The 16,789-nt window shown below is 39.2% G+C and overlaps 2 protein-coding genes across 2 annotated transcripts; one reads left to right on the top strand and one right to left on the bottom strand.

Moving 5' to 3' along the window:
- Positions 1–7,223: 7,223 nt before the first annotated feature.
- Positions 7,224–7,983, bottom strand: LOC121800640. Its single transcript, XM_042200166.1, has 3 exons — positions 7,921–7,983; positions 7,777–7,849; positions 7,224–7,690 (listed from the first exon to the last, which is right to left on the bottom strand). The coding sequence occupies exons 1-3, from the start codon at positions 7,981–7,983 to the stop codon at positions 7,224–7,226; spliced, it is 603 nt and encodes a 200-aa protein (XP_042056100.1).
- A 4,771-nt stretch (positions 7,984–12,754) lies between these two features.
- Positions 12,755–16,730, top strand: LOC121801304 (3-ketoacyl CoA thiolase 1, peroxisomal-like). The gene is made up of 14 exons (XM_042200772.1): positions 12,755–12,882; positions 13,565–13,641; positions 13,749–13,833; positions 14,160–14,286; positions 14,423–14,521; positions 14,595–14,662; positions 14,760–14,867; positions 14,952–15,029; positions 15,112–15,244; positions 15,351–15,447; positions 15,936–16,059; positions 16,132–16,240; positions 16,321–16,404; positions 16,496–16,730. Exons 1-14 carry the CDS (start codon positions 12,793–12,795, stop codon positions 16,576–16,578), a joined length of 1,362 nt encoding a protein of 453 aa, XP_042056706.1. The 5' UTR covers positions 12,755–12,792; the 3' UTR covers positions 16,579–16,730.
- The last annotated feature ends 59 nt before the right edge of the window (positions 16,731–16,789 follow it).

Here is a 16,789-nt window from a genome sequence, read left to right as displayed (position 1 = left end):
GGTGCTTTCATCTGATCTCTTCCTCCGAATTACCTCCTTCATGTCATCATCTACCTATGCTGCCTATTACCATCACCAATTCGACTACCTTCAGCCGCAATTCGCCCACCACCCATCGCAGCCCATATATCAGCCACCACACCACCACCCATCGCAACCCATATATCAGCCACCACACCATCCGATTGGATCGTTAGATCTGCAACAATCCTATCCACATGATAGGCACCTCCACGCACAATATCAACCCTACCAGACCCGACAGCCCACTTGCTGGGACCCGCCATGGGGGCGCGTGCAACAGAGTTGATATTGTGCGTGGAGGTGCCCGCCTCACGGCCCGTACCTCGCCTATGGTGAAGCGACATACCAGGGTTCTGACCCCAATAATCCTGACCTCATGGCTCGATCGTTCTCCCATGCTCAACTAGCCGCCGTAAACGATTACAACGAGAAGTTACGTGTGTATAGATTGGACCAAGCCGCCCTGCTCGCACGTATGACCGCTTGGTTTGAGGAGAACACTGATGATGAAAATATAACTGAGGAGAACACTGATGATGAAAATATAACTGAGGAGAACATTGATAACACTTTCATGATGGTATTGAGTGCGGATGTTCCCAAAGACATTCACGATGTTCCCAACAGCATCACCGATGTTGCCATCAACACTGCTGTCAGGGTGGAAGTGAGCGATGAAATTGAACAGAATGAAGGATCTCAAGACGAGGCACATGAGATGTTGAGGGACAACATGGTACTCCTGAGATCTGCTCTGCAAGTGCTTCCCCAGAACCAAATTATGGGAGGACAACGTTTGTTAGACAAAGATGGCGTTGGGCACGTCTCCTTGAAAGTTCTCGACATCGCTATGGTGATCTCATCTATGGGCGTGAGTCGCGGGCTGAAGAATGAGACGCACGATGCAGAGATATATGAGAAATTCAAGATTGCATAAGAGGAGAAAGTGTTAGACGACGACCCAGCCCCACTAGTCGCGATCTCTCTGTCGTGCTGCCCCGGTATCGTGGTCACTGATGTTGTACTTGCTGATGATATCCGTCATAATATATGCATTCAGTGACAAGTGGCTATTATAATTGGACAGAGCAATCTTTTGCAATTGATCCAGGAGGGGATACGCGATGCTCGTTGTTGCTTCTTGGTTTCCACCTTGAGGGCAAGGTGAATTTTAACCGTGGGGGAGTTGATACGAGCATATTTCTAAGGATTATCCTCATATCTATATTATTTAGTTAGTTATTGATTTACCATATCTTTTCATATTTATTAGGATTATTTTCTTGTTCGTTAAGTTAGGGTATCCACTATTATAAATAGTGGACATTATTATTCATTTGAATCATTGGAGAAATATCAAATCAATTTATCTTTTATCGTTCTTTTATCTTTTCGTACTTTATTTTTCCGCAAGTTCATCTCGTCAAACCTTAATTGACCGAGAACCCTAGGCTGCTCGACGGGAGGATCCCGCGAACGAACTCGCACTGCCGGGACCGATACGAGTACCCTCGTATCAAGATGTTTGTTTGCCCTGATAACGTTCATCACATAACTTATACGGTTTTGATTTACCACACACAAATTAATGATAATAAGGGGATTTGTCATGTTTGCCCTCATTTAATGTTCATATTGACGGCTTTGTCCTTGTAAACCCTAGAACCGCCCCAGTCAAAATCAAAATGACGCCCAAATATATTAGTTTCGTGCCTCTCCTTTTCTGCTTCCACGAAGAAGGATCCAATTTGTATACAGCCAGAGCATAGCTGAAATTACTCGAACGCATGTAAGTTTTTATGTAAAATGATTACCGTTTCACTCTGCCCGGAATGATGGACTACTTTGGATTAAGTTTTGTTTTGGGCTATGATTTGAGGATAGGGTTGAGATTATGTTATGCCTTGTGTGATTGCAACATTAATTCGTTTCATTGTTCTAACGACAAAATTAAATTTCATTTTCATATTAAATTCATGATTGTTATCAACAAAATTACGAAGATTGTTTTTTTTTCTAGTTTTAACCCTGATGCAAATCTGTTGGTTGAGTTTAGATGCTTATTCGTACAGTGTCCTCGCTCAAACCCTCTAGAGATTGCTTGGTATGTCCTCCCACCATAATGGAGGTAGCGAAGACGATGGAAGCTCAGAGGGTAATGGTGTATTCATTTCATGTAATTGTGACTCTATAATACATACAACTCGATGTAATTTCGAGTTGGTAACGTTCTGTCTCTGACCTTGTTAGGTAGCAATGATTTGGCCACGAACAAGAATGTGAAAGCTGACAGGTCGAGACGCGTTTGGTCGGTTCGTGAGGAAGAGATCCTAATGGCAACGTTGAAGGAGTTGGCAGCGAACGGGTGGAAGTCCGACAATGGTTTCCACTCAGGTTATCTAGTTCGGGAGATGGAGGGGATTAAGCGCGAATTTCCTAAGACAGATATCTTGCCACACCCGCACATCTATTCGAAAATAACTACTTGGAAGAGGAATTATGGTTCACTCAAGATGATGCTTAATCACTGCGGTATTGGCTTTAATTCGGATGGTACTTACAGAATTGAATGTGATGATGAGCAATGGGCACAATTTGTTAAGGTTTGTTTTATGTTATTAATCCAGTTTAGTATTTGATGATATTCCACCACCTGATTAACAATTGCATATATCATGTTTATAAGGTTGACTGCATATGTCTCAAAGCAATGTTTACTGGATTTGAATCCTTTTGTTGAAACATGTAATATATGTGATGCTAATTGTACAAGTGTGCGTGTTGATTGTTTGTGGCCAGAAAGAGTACATGAGGAACAAGTCATAGCCTCAAATAGAAGATTGGAAGGGGGTTTTTGGTCAGGACCGTGCTGATGATGAACGGGGTGTAGACGTTGGTGCTGCCGTTGGAAAAATTTACGGTAATAAAGAGGACGTTCCTGCCGAGGATGGTACATCCCACCCCATGACCTTGGAAGAACTATTTCCAGACGAAGTCTTCCCGGAAGGGGTCCTTCCAGAGATGGTCGATGAGAGCCAATCTATTACCGAAGGGGGTGTGGTTGGATCTGTGGCTGGTGCAGGGGCCGGGGCAGGGGGTACCAGGAACTGCAGCAGGGGCTGTGTCCGGATCTGGTTCTGGGGCAGGCAAGAAAGTGACCAATAAAGTTATCAAGAAACGAAAAGTAGAAGACAAGATGGACGGAGTCCTTACTCTCATGGGTCAGATACACAATGACACAAACGAGCGCTTGAAAGCGATATCAACTAGGATTGGGTACGAGTTCGATCTTAGCACCAAGAGGACCGAGGTGTTTGATCAGCTGAAAGGTATTCCAGGCCTCTCTCTGAAACGTCAGTTCTATATTTCAAAGAAGCTTGTGAAAGAACCCGAACTTATGGACCTCTTTCGGGGATTGCCCGAGACTGCTCGTGTAGCATTTGTGTTTGACCTTTTGGAAACTGATGAAATGATATAAGAAACAACGACATGGCAATATTGTAGCTGGGCTTTTGTGTATTGTCGAACTTAAGTTAGTTGTTTCTTTTTTGATAAGTATTACCTCATTCTGTTTGAATTGAGACAACTAGGTTGTCATGTTAGGACTTAATGAGTTGTGGACGCATTTAAGCCCGGTGATAGTATATGCTTCACCCCAACTCCACTCTTTTGTAGGTGTTTCTAAAATTTATCGAACCTTATGACGTCTATGTATTATTGGATTTGTATGACATGCTCCCTAATTTACTTCCTTTATTTATTTATGTGTTGTGGCTTGTGACAACGTGTGTCAACTATACTCGAGGGGTTTAAACCCCTCAGCCATATGAAATCTTGTACCTAATTGAATTGGGTTTGTATAGTTCACCATACTACTTTACTGGTCAGAATAGACATACTACTTTCCACCAATATACACATGCACAACGTAGTCAACACACAACCTCAAACTACAGTATGAATGAACACTACATACCACAAATTACACCAACGACCAAATGATTAGAGACAAACGTACACACACATCAGACTCAATTAAACACAAAACATTACAGTAGACTACTTCACCCATGCCCCTTCCAAAACATGAACTCACGCTAACGACAACACAATGACGAGGGCCATGCTCAAACATAGGACATAACGACACTTAATGTGGCCTTATCAGGGCCACTTTATGGGGCTCCTTTACGTGCGCTCGGAGAAGGACTCCACGATGCACACGACGAGCCTTTAGGTTAAGACAAAATGACCTTCTTCCCGGTGTTAAAGCGGGAAGGAGAGTCCGAACCAGAAAGGTCGGGGAAGCATGGAACTTCGACATCAAAAAGCTTGCGGCGAACCCCCGTGGATGGCCCCGACATCGGAGAGGTCACTTAATCAGAGTCGGCGGGTGAATCATTTGGCTTCCCCCTTATGGGTGCCTTTGGTACGTCGGTTTCAGATAGCACGATGACCTCAGTGTTGTCTGATATTGTAATCACCTCGTGAAGGATTTCAACCTTGACGTCATCTAAACCAAAGAAACTCGCAAGAAGGTTAAATTCTGGCTCGTCACGGTGGAAATATGTAGCGGCTAACGCATCCCTCTGTGATATCATTGGGCGAACGTATTGCAGTGAGTAATTATAGTTCCATTTTATTAAGTTTGTCGTTACGCTGAACTATGGAATGGCACCAACCTAGAAAATAAGCTTCCACGTCGCGTCGTCGGCAGTCACAACCCGGTCTGGCATATTCCACTGGACTCTGTTAGTACCAACCACTTTCTTGAACCTTCTGAACCGAGCCTTCAACAGATTAACGCGAACTGCTATGTCGTCGGTTGTAAGGTCACCCCCAAATGGATGGTTAAGCACAGCACGGACATTGCAGAGCACGTCATCGGGAACATTGGCATCCTCACATTTACGTCCGCTCCTCAGAGTGATCAGCGTCGAAAGAAGCAGAGAATCCATCTCTTGCGTCCATTTCCCTTGGTAGAAGAACATTGATTGTTGAGGAATTTTGAAGTTCATTGTGTAGAGGGTTAGAGATTATAATGGATGTGGATAAAACTGTTGAGACTGGTTCTATCAATTTATAGACAAACTTTGGTACAAATCAACACCTCCGGCGGCATTAATGGTTTAGGGTTGAGATTAATAATTTACACAGCCACAACGAGAATATGAAGTTTAGATTAATAATTTACACAGCCACAACGCGAATATGAAGTTGTTATGGAACTGCTTATTATTCGATGTACCGATATCTTGGAACCATAACACGTTAGACTGATTTATGTTCAAAATAAATGATGTTTAGTGGGGCATTAAACCCGGTAGAATAGGGAGCTTAACGCACCAGTAAATTGCCATTATCTGTATCTAATTTTAGTTATTTAAATGCGACATATGGTATACCATTTTGTATAAAATGAATGCCGCAAAATGTTATACATATACAACAAAAGTAACAGCTTCTCCTTCATTTATTGGCCGTCTGAAACGACTGAAATTCAGCAGGAGGTGGCGTATGGAGTTCGATTTTGATGAGTGCATTAATATGAGCAAAAACTACCCCATTCTTTTCTTTAATAGATGGCAGTGATGGGGCTAATCATATCCTATCACCTCTACAGTCACTAGTTTTGGTTATGGGAGTTAAATAGGCCTTTCAAATTCATTCTATCCCACCAAAAAATCAACTTCCAGAGCTACGTGAAGAGGTAGGATGGGCGACAATGGTGCTATGGATTACTTTAGACTCTCATCTTTCATGAAGAAGTTCTCCGAAGACCATAGCTTGAATGAGTTGGTAATGTTTTTTATACTATGTTTTCTGTTGTAAGTTTCATCTATTGTAGCGCATTCCACCCGAATTTGAGGCGATTCATGGAGCGGATCTCCCTTTCCACTGCCGTCTCGTTATGCCGCGCAGAAGGAGTTGGCCAATTCGCCTGCTGAAGATAGCGAGTGGTTGTCACTTCCACGCTGGCTGGTCCAACTTTCGTATCATTAATGACATTGTCCACGACGATGTTCTTACCTTCACTATGGTCGACGCGGGTATATTCCATGTGAAGAGGTATAACCCGAGAACTGGATGCCCCCCGACTTGGTGATGTACAAGGTGCGTATATGTCCACAATGTATAAGCTGAGTTACTTAATCGTTGACACTGACGAACACTTTCTATTCTACCTGACCAACTGAGAATCCGTAGGAAATGCCGACTCCGACCATAGCGACACTTCGGATGTTGATACATCGGATGACTACGAGCCTTCAGAAACAGAGGTGGACTCCTCGGATGATGATGATGACGACTATGCTCCCGACCAAGGGGTTGTAGAGGACGACGGGTGCCCGACTTTCACCGTTACCCTTGAACGGTAGAACATCAATCGCACGTTGGAGATTCCATTTGCTTTTTGGCGCCGTCACATTCGCATGAATGCCCTGCAGGAACCCGTGTACTTCAATGTGAACGGAGACACTTGATACATCATTCTCGACCACAACGATACCAAAATTTGGGTGAAGCGAGGCTGGAGAAATTTCAAATATGGGAACAATCTGGTTGCAGGTGTTCGCTGCCATTTCAAACTCATTGACCGGAATGAAGTCCAATTTTATGTGTGGTTTGATCGCCCGTAAGATAGCCGATTGCCATCGGCGTGTAGAACCTATTTAGTATTTCGGTGTTGTGTTGTTTAGTATGTAGCTTGATGTCAGGTGATTATAGTTCACCAAATTTTCTCTCTCGGTTTGGTATGTTAGGTGCTTTGTTAGTGGGCTATATATGTGGTTTTTGTTTGTGATGGTTTTGCACGATGCGTCACATGCAGATTAATGGAAATTAGGCAAGTTGTTCTGCAACAAGTTATTCCAGTGGAGTATGTGGACTAAGATGGTATGACCTGCCTTTTGTTGCAATGAATTGTTTGTGTAATTTCGATGTTATAATTAAATCCAAAAGATGATAATTATATCACTCAATCAACCATTCGATATACACAAAAGTGTAACCACTACATTCTATAAGAAGGACAAATTGGGTATGCGTTCTGATAAAATCACTCCTCATTAAAAAAACAAAAAAAAACTCACTTGAATGCATACAACATAAGGAACTATTTAAATAAGAATGTATCCATAGGGGAAAATTAAACTAGGACGGTAATACATAACAAATGTCTCAACAATCTTCCCAAATCACCCATGGTTTCTGTCGGCCCACATTGCACTTGCCAGATCATCCATTTTCTTGTTCCACGATGCTGATGGTTCTACGCTGTTTATATGATCACCACCGACTATGTGTTCGTTGTCACTTTCTTCGTCATTGTCGGCCTCATTACCCAACTCAACCTTTATGGGATCAACCACCATTTGACTTCGTATGTAATTGTGTAGCAGAAAACACGCTATTATCAGGCCGGTTTGAACATCTATTGGATAGAAGCTTGCAGATCGGAGTATACCCCATCGCATCTTCAACACGGCAAATGATCGTTCGATGACATTCCCTGCCTTCGTGTGTCTTAAGTTGAACAACTCTTGTGGTGTTTGTGGCGCTTGCCTTCCGATGCCCCATTCTTTAAGATGATAACGGACACCTTTGTATGGTGTTAAGAAACCTTCAGCATTGGCGTATGCATTGTCACAGAGGTAGTAGCATCCTGTAAAAGGTGTCACAGTTTGATGCACTAAGTCAAATTCATATGCAAAGGATTGATATGTATGAAATTAATTGAATAAAAGTCACCTTTAGGCACTTTGAGTCCTAAGGGTCTGCTTATTGCATCTCGTAAAATCCTCGAATCACCAGCAGAGCTTTCCTATCCTGGGAGGAGGTAAATGAATCGAAGTTGTGGATTACATACGGCTAGTGTGTTGGTGGTGATGTGACCTTTTCTGTTACGATATCAGGGAGCGTCAGCAATCGGCACACGTACATTGATATAAGTTCCATCTAATGCGCCTAGATAACGCTACATATACAACACACACACCAATCATACATTTTAGCCAATTGAATATATGAAGATTCAAAGCATTGTACCTTGAACCAATTCCACCGACGGCCAAAACAGGCTTCATCTATCGGGTTGGGCTTCGCCAAAAAAAAGACTATGAAGCGTGAGAACACCGCAGAGCACAGTGTGTATGTGTTTTGATACGGTTTGAGATGATCTCGTGAAATTGTAACCAACTATACGAGATTTCTTGTGGTGTGCCAGCACACACAAGAACATGGCTACTTGTTCTTCCACAGTCACTAGTTTTTGGTCAATTAATCCTACACGGTCACGCAGAATCCATTCGTAAATTATCCACACATGACCTATATGTGACACGCACAAGTCTATCCAATTGACGTACATGAGCAGGAATAGAATCTAAAACCTCTGACTGACCAAGTCTGTCCCATCGTTTGCACTTGCGGTTTTGCGGGCAAATCAATGTGATCATAAAAGAGATTAGCAGCAAGTTTATTTGGTAGTTTCATATAATATCTTCAAGCAAAAAAAGCACGGTTGTCATATCATTATGCTGACCTGCTGCAACCTGAACAAGCAAAACATATAATGCCAATGCACACAACCATCTGAATATAACTAGAATGCTACTTAAATCACACGGGCACACATAACACAACGACCTTATCACTTCGGTGAGCGCATATTATGCAGATGTAAAACCAGCTACTAGAACATGCAAATTAACAACAGGGTATCCAAAAACAAACAATACTCAATGAAAATCAACAAGAAACCATATATGAAGGGAATCAGCCATCAAACAACACTAATAAAAGGGAAGGAAACAAAAGGTATCCAAAAGAGTATACACATGCACTGAACTTCAACAAAAAAAAAACCCAAAAAAGGGCAATGAACAACAAGCTATTCAATGAGTGTACCCTGTAAAAATCAGGCTAACTTTTAAAAACAAAGGAAAGCCAACACAAAATATTTGATGATAAACTAATGTGAAAGGCAACACAAATCCAAACAACAAGGTAAAATGCCGGAATGGCTTCACTGATTATCAAGTGACAACTCATACCGAGTAATAAACTAATCAATCACTCAACACGTATACGAAAATCCTCTTCATTAGCCATGGAGAAGCGACTCAGATTCGAGATTCCCAAATGAGTGTCGCGCAACCAAGACTGACGTTGCTGCGAAATTGAATGATCTGAAACAATCAACCACCTGAACTGATTCAGATGAAATTACGCCATTCACCAACAATGCTAAAAATTACTGACTTATTACCTACAATCGTCGATTGACGGCTGTGGGTTACCAAAAATCGTCGGCGTAATGGGAAAATTGTCGACTGGAAACAACCTTCGTTTCGACGAACAATGTGGCTGAAATTTTGATTCACGACGAGAATGAGGGGTGTTTTAGACAATACCTAGATGTTGCCACAATCTGGATCGGTGACATAGAGGGATATCGGAGGCGAAAGCCTTGTTAGGCTTATACACCATGATCCGCTAGGTATCTTAATTACAACCGGGTTGGTGGTTGTACACCGGGTCCTTGTGCAAGTCTATCAGGGCAACCAAAGACTAGATAGACCCTAGATATGAGGCCTTATCTATGCCTATCAGGGCAATCAAACGAACCCGATAATATATGAATTAGATTATGATATTGAGCTTCAATTAGTTATGATTTGATTTTAATTAATAAATACAGACAGAAGAATGTAAGCAATTATGGGTCCAAAGCTATGATTTAGTTAATATATAAGAAATGGTTATTTATTTTAGGCAAATAGGTTAAGAGTGAGAATGTTTAGTACATACTAAAAATTACTATATTTTTTGTTAGAAAAATATGTTAAATCTTAGATTTTCTAGATTTCTTCTATTGAACGTTCATTAGAAATTTGTTCATACATCAATTGAAAGATATATATGAATAATGAAAATACCGGATTCACTTGCAAAGTTTGATTAAACGCTAAAAATGGATAACGCAAGATTGTGTAAGTTACACGCACCGACGGAAGATTCGATGCAATACCTTTTATTTTCAACCTTTTGAGTCCACTATATCCTCTAGGCCCATTGAATGTTTTACTTATGGATTGGGCCTTGCGAAGCCCAGTGTATGGGGCTGCAAATTTCTTGACTTTGGATCCAGTCCACCGAGCCATTTATTCTGATAGGCGAAAATGGAAGGATGTAAGTAGTAGTATTATTTTAAAAATATTGGTGTAGCTATTTTTGAAGCACTCCAATACCTGTATGTATATACTACTCTCTCACTCACTAAATGTCTCATTTTTCTTTTTCTACTCGTTCGCTAATAAATGTCTCATTTCACTTTTACTAACATTTGTTAAGTGGACCATACATCCACTAACTAATTCCATTAACATTTTGTTATAAAACCAATATATAAAAGTAGATATCACATTTCACTAACTTTTTATACTCACTTTAGTTTATAAAGTCAATAATTTCTTAAATCCATACTAATCAGATATTGAATATTTAATTATGGACGGAGGGAGTACATTTTTAGAGTCTCGAGAATATCATGATACTGCAACTTTGTGGCTTAATTACTCTCTCTTCACAGATGCTACTGATTATACTCTTATGCTTAGATCCACCTTTGATCTTCTTCCATTTAAAATAAATAAAAGTATAGATAGAAAAAATTAATTATGGTGAGCTAATTTCCTTGGTTGGCTCATAAGAGTCATTGTTATGTTTGAATTCTAAAGCAAACTCAAATAGTCCCACCTCAAATTTGTGGCACTTCACTGAATATTTGCGGGGAAATTGTTTTTTATTTTTTCCGAACTATATAGAATGTACGTGAAAGATTTTTTTAAAAAATACCTTTCCATTAAAAATATTACTCCGTAATAAATTTTCAATACACCATGTACTTCCAGTTTCGCCCATTAGCGACATACCAATCGAGCCAGTTGGTTTAGTCCAATTTTTAAAACATTGCTATATATATTGGGTTCATTTTTAAGCCACTTTTTAACAATTTCAAATTATTCTGTTGAAATTAGTTAACTTCTCACCACGGTGTGTGTAATGTGAATATGTTAAGATTTTACATTAATACAATGCGCCATGTCCGAATAATGTTGTTATGTTTGAATGCTTTATTTGGACAATGTGAAAGTCGAAAATTTGTTAGTTGAGAATTTGACCTTTGAATTGGGTAGGGACCCAAATCTATATGTTAAACGCTTTGAAAGAGATAATAGGGAATCAAAAGTTGTTTTTCTTTGTCCATAGTTAGAGATGATATTTCTAATCTGTATATCTCTTTCCCATAGTCATCTTTTGTATTGTAGAGATGATGGGAATCTCTATTAGCTTTTTCCACAATTATCTTAAGTAAAATAATAATACAAAGATGTAATGTGTTTCACCTTAATTCATTCAAATAAAAAAAAGGCTTTGTAATTTCACCTTAATTTCATATTACAAGTAAAAAGAGAGGGGCTTTGTTTGACCGGCGTGTATATTGGCCATTGACTCATTGTATAGAAATATTAGAACTATAGATCCATGTGCACGTTGGTCATATTCCCAGTTGATACAGATTTACTACTACATGTCAGTAAATAATATTTCCTTTTTTGTTTGATCCTTATTTAACTAATTCGCTTCTTTTTTTTTATAATTGTTACTTACTATTACGACTACTATTCAAATAAATGAATCTGAAGAACTTATGCTAATCAAAACTTCATGGCATCCATAAGGGGAAATCAAACGTTTTTGGTACTAAGATTTATTAAAATAAAACTTTTATATAGTGAAACAACAAAATAAATATACAAGAACTGTGAGGAAATTTAAGTTTATTTTCCCTAGTTTCATACAGTACATCAGAATTTTAGCTTTACTTAAATTTCAGACGCATAAAAAGTGACGAAATGCTTCGTATACGTTACTTGTATTAGTGTACTATAGTCTATAAGATGATAAAACAACAAAACCCCAATATTTCTCTCACCATTCAAAAAAGGACTTGTGAAAAACGTGAAGACAAATTACCGGGAAGCTTGATTGCAATTTACACCGTCCACACATATAATCCGTATACTACCTCGACTAAGAGCATTCGCAGCGGTGCTCTCCCACAAGGACGGTGTCCGTGCATCTAGCGCGGCAACCCCCTGTCCGCTGCTGTGCTCTTGCCGCTGGCACGGCGCTGGTCGATGCATCGAGCACTTCCGTGCCGTTGAACAGGGCGACGTGGCGCTTTCTATTGGCTGGTAACATTTTTTTTTCTTTTTTTAAAATCGAAAATAATATCAAAAAATAAAAAATATATATATATTCGGATTCCCAAAAATATAGCCGTTTTATTACTCTTTTTTTTGAATTTTTTTTAAAAAAATTAATCTCAAAATCATCTATAAATACACACATTCATCATCTATTTGAGCGAAATTCGGCTACGAGTAGTGAGTTTTTTTAACTTTATGAATTCAATTATGTAACTTTTAATTTTTAGGATTTAAATTATGTAATTTTTAAGACTTTAATTATGAAATTTTTAATTTTTTTATAATTTGTAATAGTATTCCGAGTATTTTTAATATATTTTAATATTGTGAAAATATTTTTTATTTAAATTGAATAATAGAATGGTAGTACCCTTGAGCATGTTCGTATGGATGTGGTTGTTGTGCAATTTCTGTTTGTACTATTTGAAGTCAACTATCTCAAACAAATCGAATAGAGAATAGAGAACGAGAGTGAGAGAGTGAAGAGAGAATGGAGAAAGCACTTAACAGACAGAGAGTTCTGCTGGAGCATTTGCAACCCACTTCCTATTCTCGCCATAACCCTCAATCTTCTCTATTCGTGAGTCTCTCTCCTTCTTTCTCTCTCCATATGTCTTGATTCAATCAATTCGTATGTGATTGCAATTATTGATGTGGACTATTTTATGCTATTTTTTTTGGATATGAACTCCATTTGAGGCGTGTTTCTTCAGATTGAATTGCTAGATTTTATTCGAATGTTGTGATCCTCGGTGATATCGCCAGCTATTCCGAATCCTGATCGATGTTTTGGTTTGCAATTGTAGAGGCTGTGATCTTATCTTGGAAAATTTTAGACATCACTTATTTTGTCTCATCCAGAGCAGTAACCTTCGTACCAAATTTACACTTTCTGAAAATTTTAACCTCAACAGACAACAATATTTTCTTTAGTTAAACAACTTGATATAGAAGATTTGTTACGAGCCTTGAATTGACATGATTAAAAAATAAAAGGTGAATGTAAAATGAAGTACTAGTAAGTAATTGCTCATTGTAAACAACATATAGAAGATTGTTACGAGCGTTGAATTGACGTGATTAAAAATAAAAGTATGCTTATTTCGAACTCTCTTAACTCAATGTAATTAGCTTTTAGTGTTGTACAATTATCAGCCGACGTTACAGAAGAGCATACTAATGATCTTGAGGCATCACGTTGTTGTAGTATTGTAATTATATGAAATCTTAACCCCATTCATCATCATGATTTCTCTGAACAGCAATCCATATGTTCGGCAGGGGATGGTGGGGCCTATCAAAGAACAACTGCTTTTGGAGATGACATTGTTATTGTTGCGTGAGTCACCTTACTTCAATCATTGTGCAATCTTTTGTTTACTGCTATATGGACTTGTGAAAAGTTTCAAATTACTAAATGCTTCATGTATCTTTGGCGTCTTGCAGTGCTTATCGAACTGCCATATGCAAAGCTAAGCGAGGGGGATTCAAGGATACCCTTCCAGATGATTTGCTTGCCACTGTACTAAAAGTAAGCTTTAGTTTTCATTCAAAGACAACCATCAGGCGGGACAAGATTTGATTTTCTACTTGTTTCTTGTTATTTGTTTTCAAATGATACTCTAGTTTGATTATAGAATTAGGTATATGATAGTTCTCTTTTCTGCAAAAATAGTCCCCGAAAATGGGTTTGATAACTCAAAGTTGACAAGAGAACACCTTAGCTGAAGCTTTCCTAATATGTTATTTGTTGTCAGATGTTGCTCTGGTTTGATTCTTGAATTAGGTACAGGAGTACCTTTTTTGTCAACCATGGTGTTCTTCGCTTTTTCATTTTGTATCTTCTCCTGATTACAGGCGGTGATTGATAGAACAAACCTCAATCCCTCAGAGGTAGGAGATATAGTTGTAGGAACTGTCCTGGCTCCAGGTTCACTCAGAGCAATTGAGTGCCGGATGGCAGCTTTCTATGCTGGTTTTCCTGGTAGTATATTTTATCCGAATGCAAAATCTCACTTCCTTTCTTACATTTCATGTTATCTTTCAAGTTTCTTTGAATCTTGTTACAACCTGTTCCTTAGGTTGCTCCTCACCAATTCTGAAACTTCATTTCTAAACAGATTCCGTACCTCTCAGAACAGTCAATAGACAATGTTCTTCTGGTCTCCAGGCTGTTGCTGATGTTGCTGCCTTCATAAAAGCGGGATATTATGATATAGGTAAGAATGAGTTGCTCTCAATAAAGGTTAAAATGCCTTATACTGACCATTGGTCATTATTGACAATGTACAGGCATTGCTGCTGGATTGGAGTCTATGTCGGTAGACAATGTCGACAGGTTCAAGTCGGATAACCCAAAAGTATGTGCAAATTATATTCTATATTATTATTCTATCTGCAAAAAGCCTGTTAGGCCTCGGAGAACTTACTATTTCCACTGCCATTTGCTGTTCGCAGAAAGACATTTTCACTCAAGCTCGTGACTGTCTCCTTCCAATGGGTATTACTTCTGAAAATGTTGCACAACGCTTTGGAGTAACTCGGGAAGAACAGGATCAAGCTGCTGTGAGTTTTCTTCATTGTTGTTAAAAGTCGATATATTTTTAACTCAGACCGGTGAATGACATTCCCTACTTGAAATGGAAACAGGTTGTCTCCCATCAACAAGCTGCAGCTGCAATTGCAGCTGGGAAATTTAAAGATGAAATAGTTCCAGTTTCCACTAAGGTAAAACTGAACTTGTAATGTACTTATTAATGTGATAGATATTGCCTTAGGTTGTTTCGGCTCATAAAATATTTCTTTGAAGATTGTTGACCCTAAAACGGGTGAGGCAAAACCTGTTGTAATCTCGGTAGATGATGGGGTTCGACCAACCACAAACATGAGAGACCTGGCAAAGTTGAAGCCTGCATTCAAGAGCAACGGAACTACAACAGCTGGTAAAAGAATTATTTACCTTATTTTGCAATTTGAACTACCTGGTAGATGAAAACATTGTACTTTCTTGTGTTGGGTTATGACTAAGATAACCTTCTGATTTCGCAGGAAATGCAAGTCAGGTGAGTGATGGTGCAGGAGCTGTTCTGTTGATGAAACGAAGTTTAGCTATGCAAAAGGGGCTTCCGATTCTTGGCATATTTAGGTGAACATCTCCTTGTGGATCTCTACACTTGATACTCTAGTACTTGAAATTTTTATCTAGTGTATTACATGGTTCTTTAATTTTGCACCTACATGGCTAGATCATGGATAGAAAGGTTAACCCCTATCATATCTCATAAATCTACATTAACAACTTACTTGAAAGAAGCAAAATAAACATTACAAAATCCGGTTCATAACTTTACAAATTAGTTTGGCGTGCGTGTTCTTTTTGCGGACTACTCATATCCTTGACATTCTCCTCATAATTTCTTCATTTGGTATCATCTTCATTGTGTGCAAACATAATAGGTTTTCATAAAACAGAAACATGATAATAATAGTGTGCCAGCTTCACTCTGGGGAAGTCTTTATACCAATATTTTTACCATGTTCTCTTTATTAAGCATATAATGCATGTACGATAACTGGCTTGATCTGGTTTGCAAGCTTGTTGACTTTTCTTTCCTTAATGTAATTTGCCTGTAGGAGTTTTGCTGCTGTGGGCGTGGAGCCTGGTGTCATGGGTATCGGCCCAGCTGTTGCTATCCCAGCCGCAGTCAAGTCAGCTGGTCTCGAACTTAAGGACATTGACTTGTTCGAGATAAATGAGGTATTTGGGTGAATTATAACAGTAGCAGTACTTTGGCAACTTCAAAATCATCTGATTGCCATTGATGTACAGGCGTTCGCTTCCCAGTTCGTTTATTGCTGCAAAACGCTAGACCTTGATACTGAAAAAGTAAATGTAAACGGAGGAGCAATTGCCCTTGGACATCCCTTGGGAGCTACAGGTAATGCATGATTGCAACATCAGACCAAGAGAGTGATGACTGGTTGGATTGATTGATGAACAATCTGTTTTCTCACTCAGGTGCTCGTTGTGTTGCTACAATACTTAATGAGATGAAACGTCGTGGCAAGGATTGTCGATTTGGTGTCATATCTATGTGCATAGGTAATCGATCCTCCCTTTGCTGTAGTACAAAGTGGATCAGATTTTATACATGAGAAAGAGTATATATGACATCTGTTACTGGGATTTGCAGGTTCAGGCATGGGTGCTGCTGCTGTGCTTGAAAGAGGGGATTGCGTCGATGACCTCACCAATGCACGCCCAGCCAGTGGATAATGTATGTGTATCAATTGCAAATCCTTAATGGAAGTGTGATTTGGGATGATTTGTATTAGCAATCCTTGCATCTCGTATTAATAACCGGTTTATGGTCTTGGACTCAGTATTGCAATGCATTATATAAACAATCGAAGTTTTAGTTGTAGAAAGTTCCTTTTTTTTGGGACAATTCCTGTTCAGAGATCACATTAAATTACTTCTGATGGAT

Source organism: Salvia splendens, chromosome 4, assembly GCF_004379255.2.
Source record: "Salvia splendens isolate huo1 chromosome 4, SspV2, whole genome shotgun sequence".
Taxonomy (NCBI): domain Eukaryota; kingdom Viridiplantae; phylum Streptophyta; class Magnoliopsida; order Lamiales; family Lamiaceae; genus Salvia; species Salvia splendens.
The sequence above is the reverse complement of the archived record's forward strand: the minus strand, read 5'-3'. Positions and strand labels throughout refer to the sequence as shown.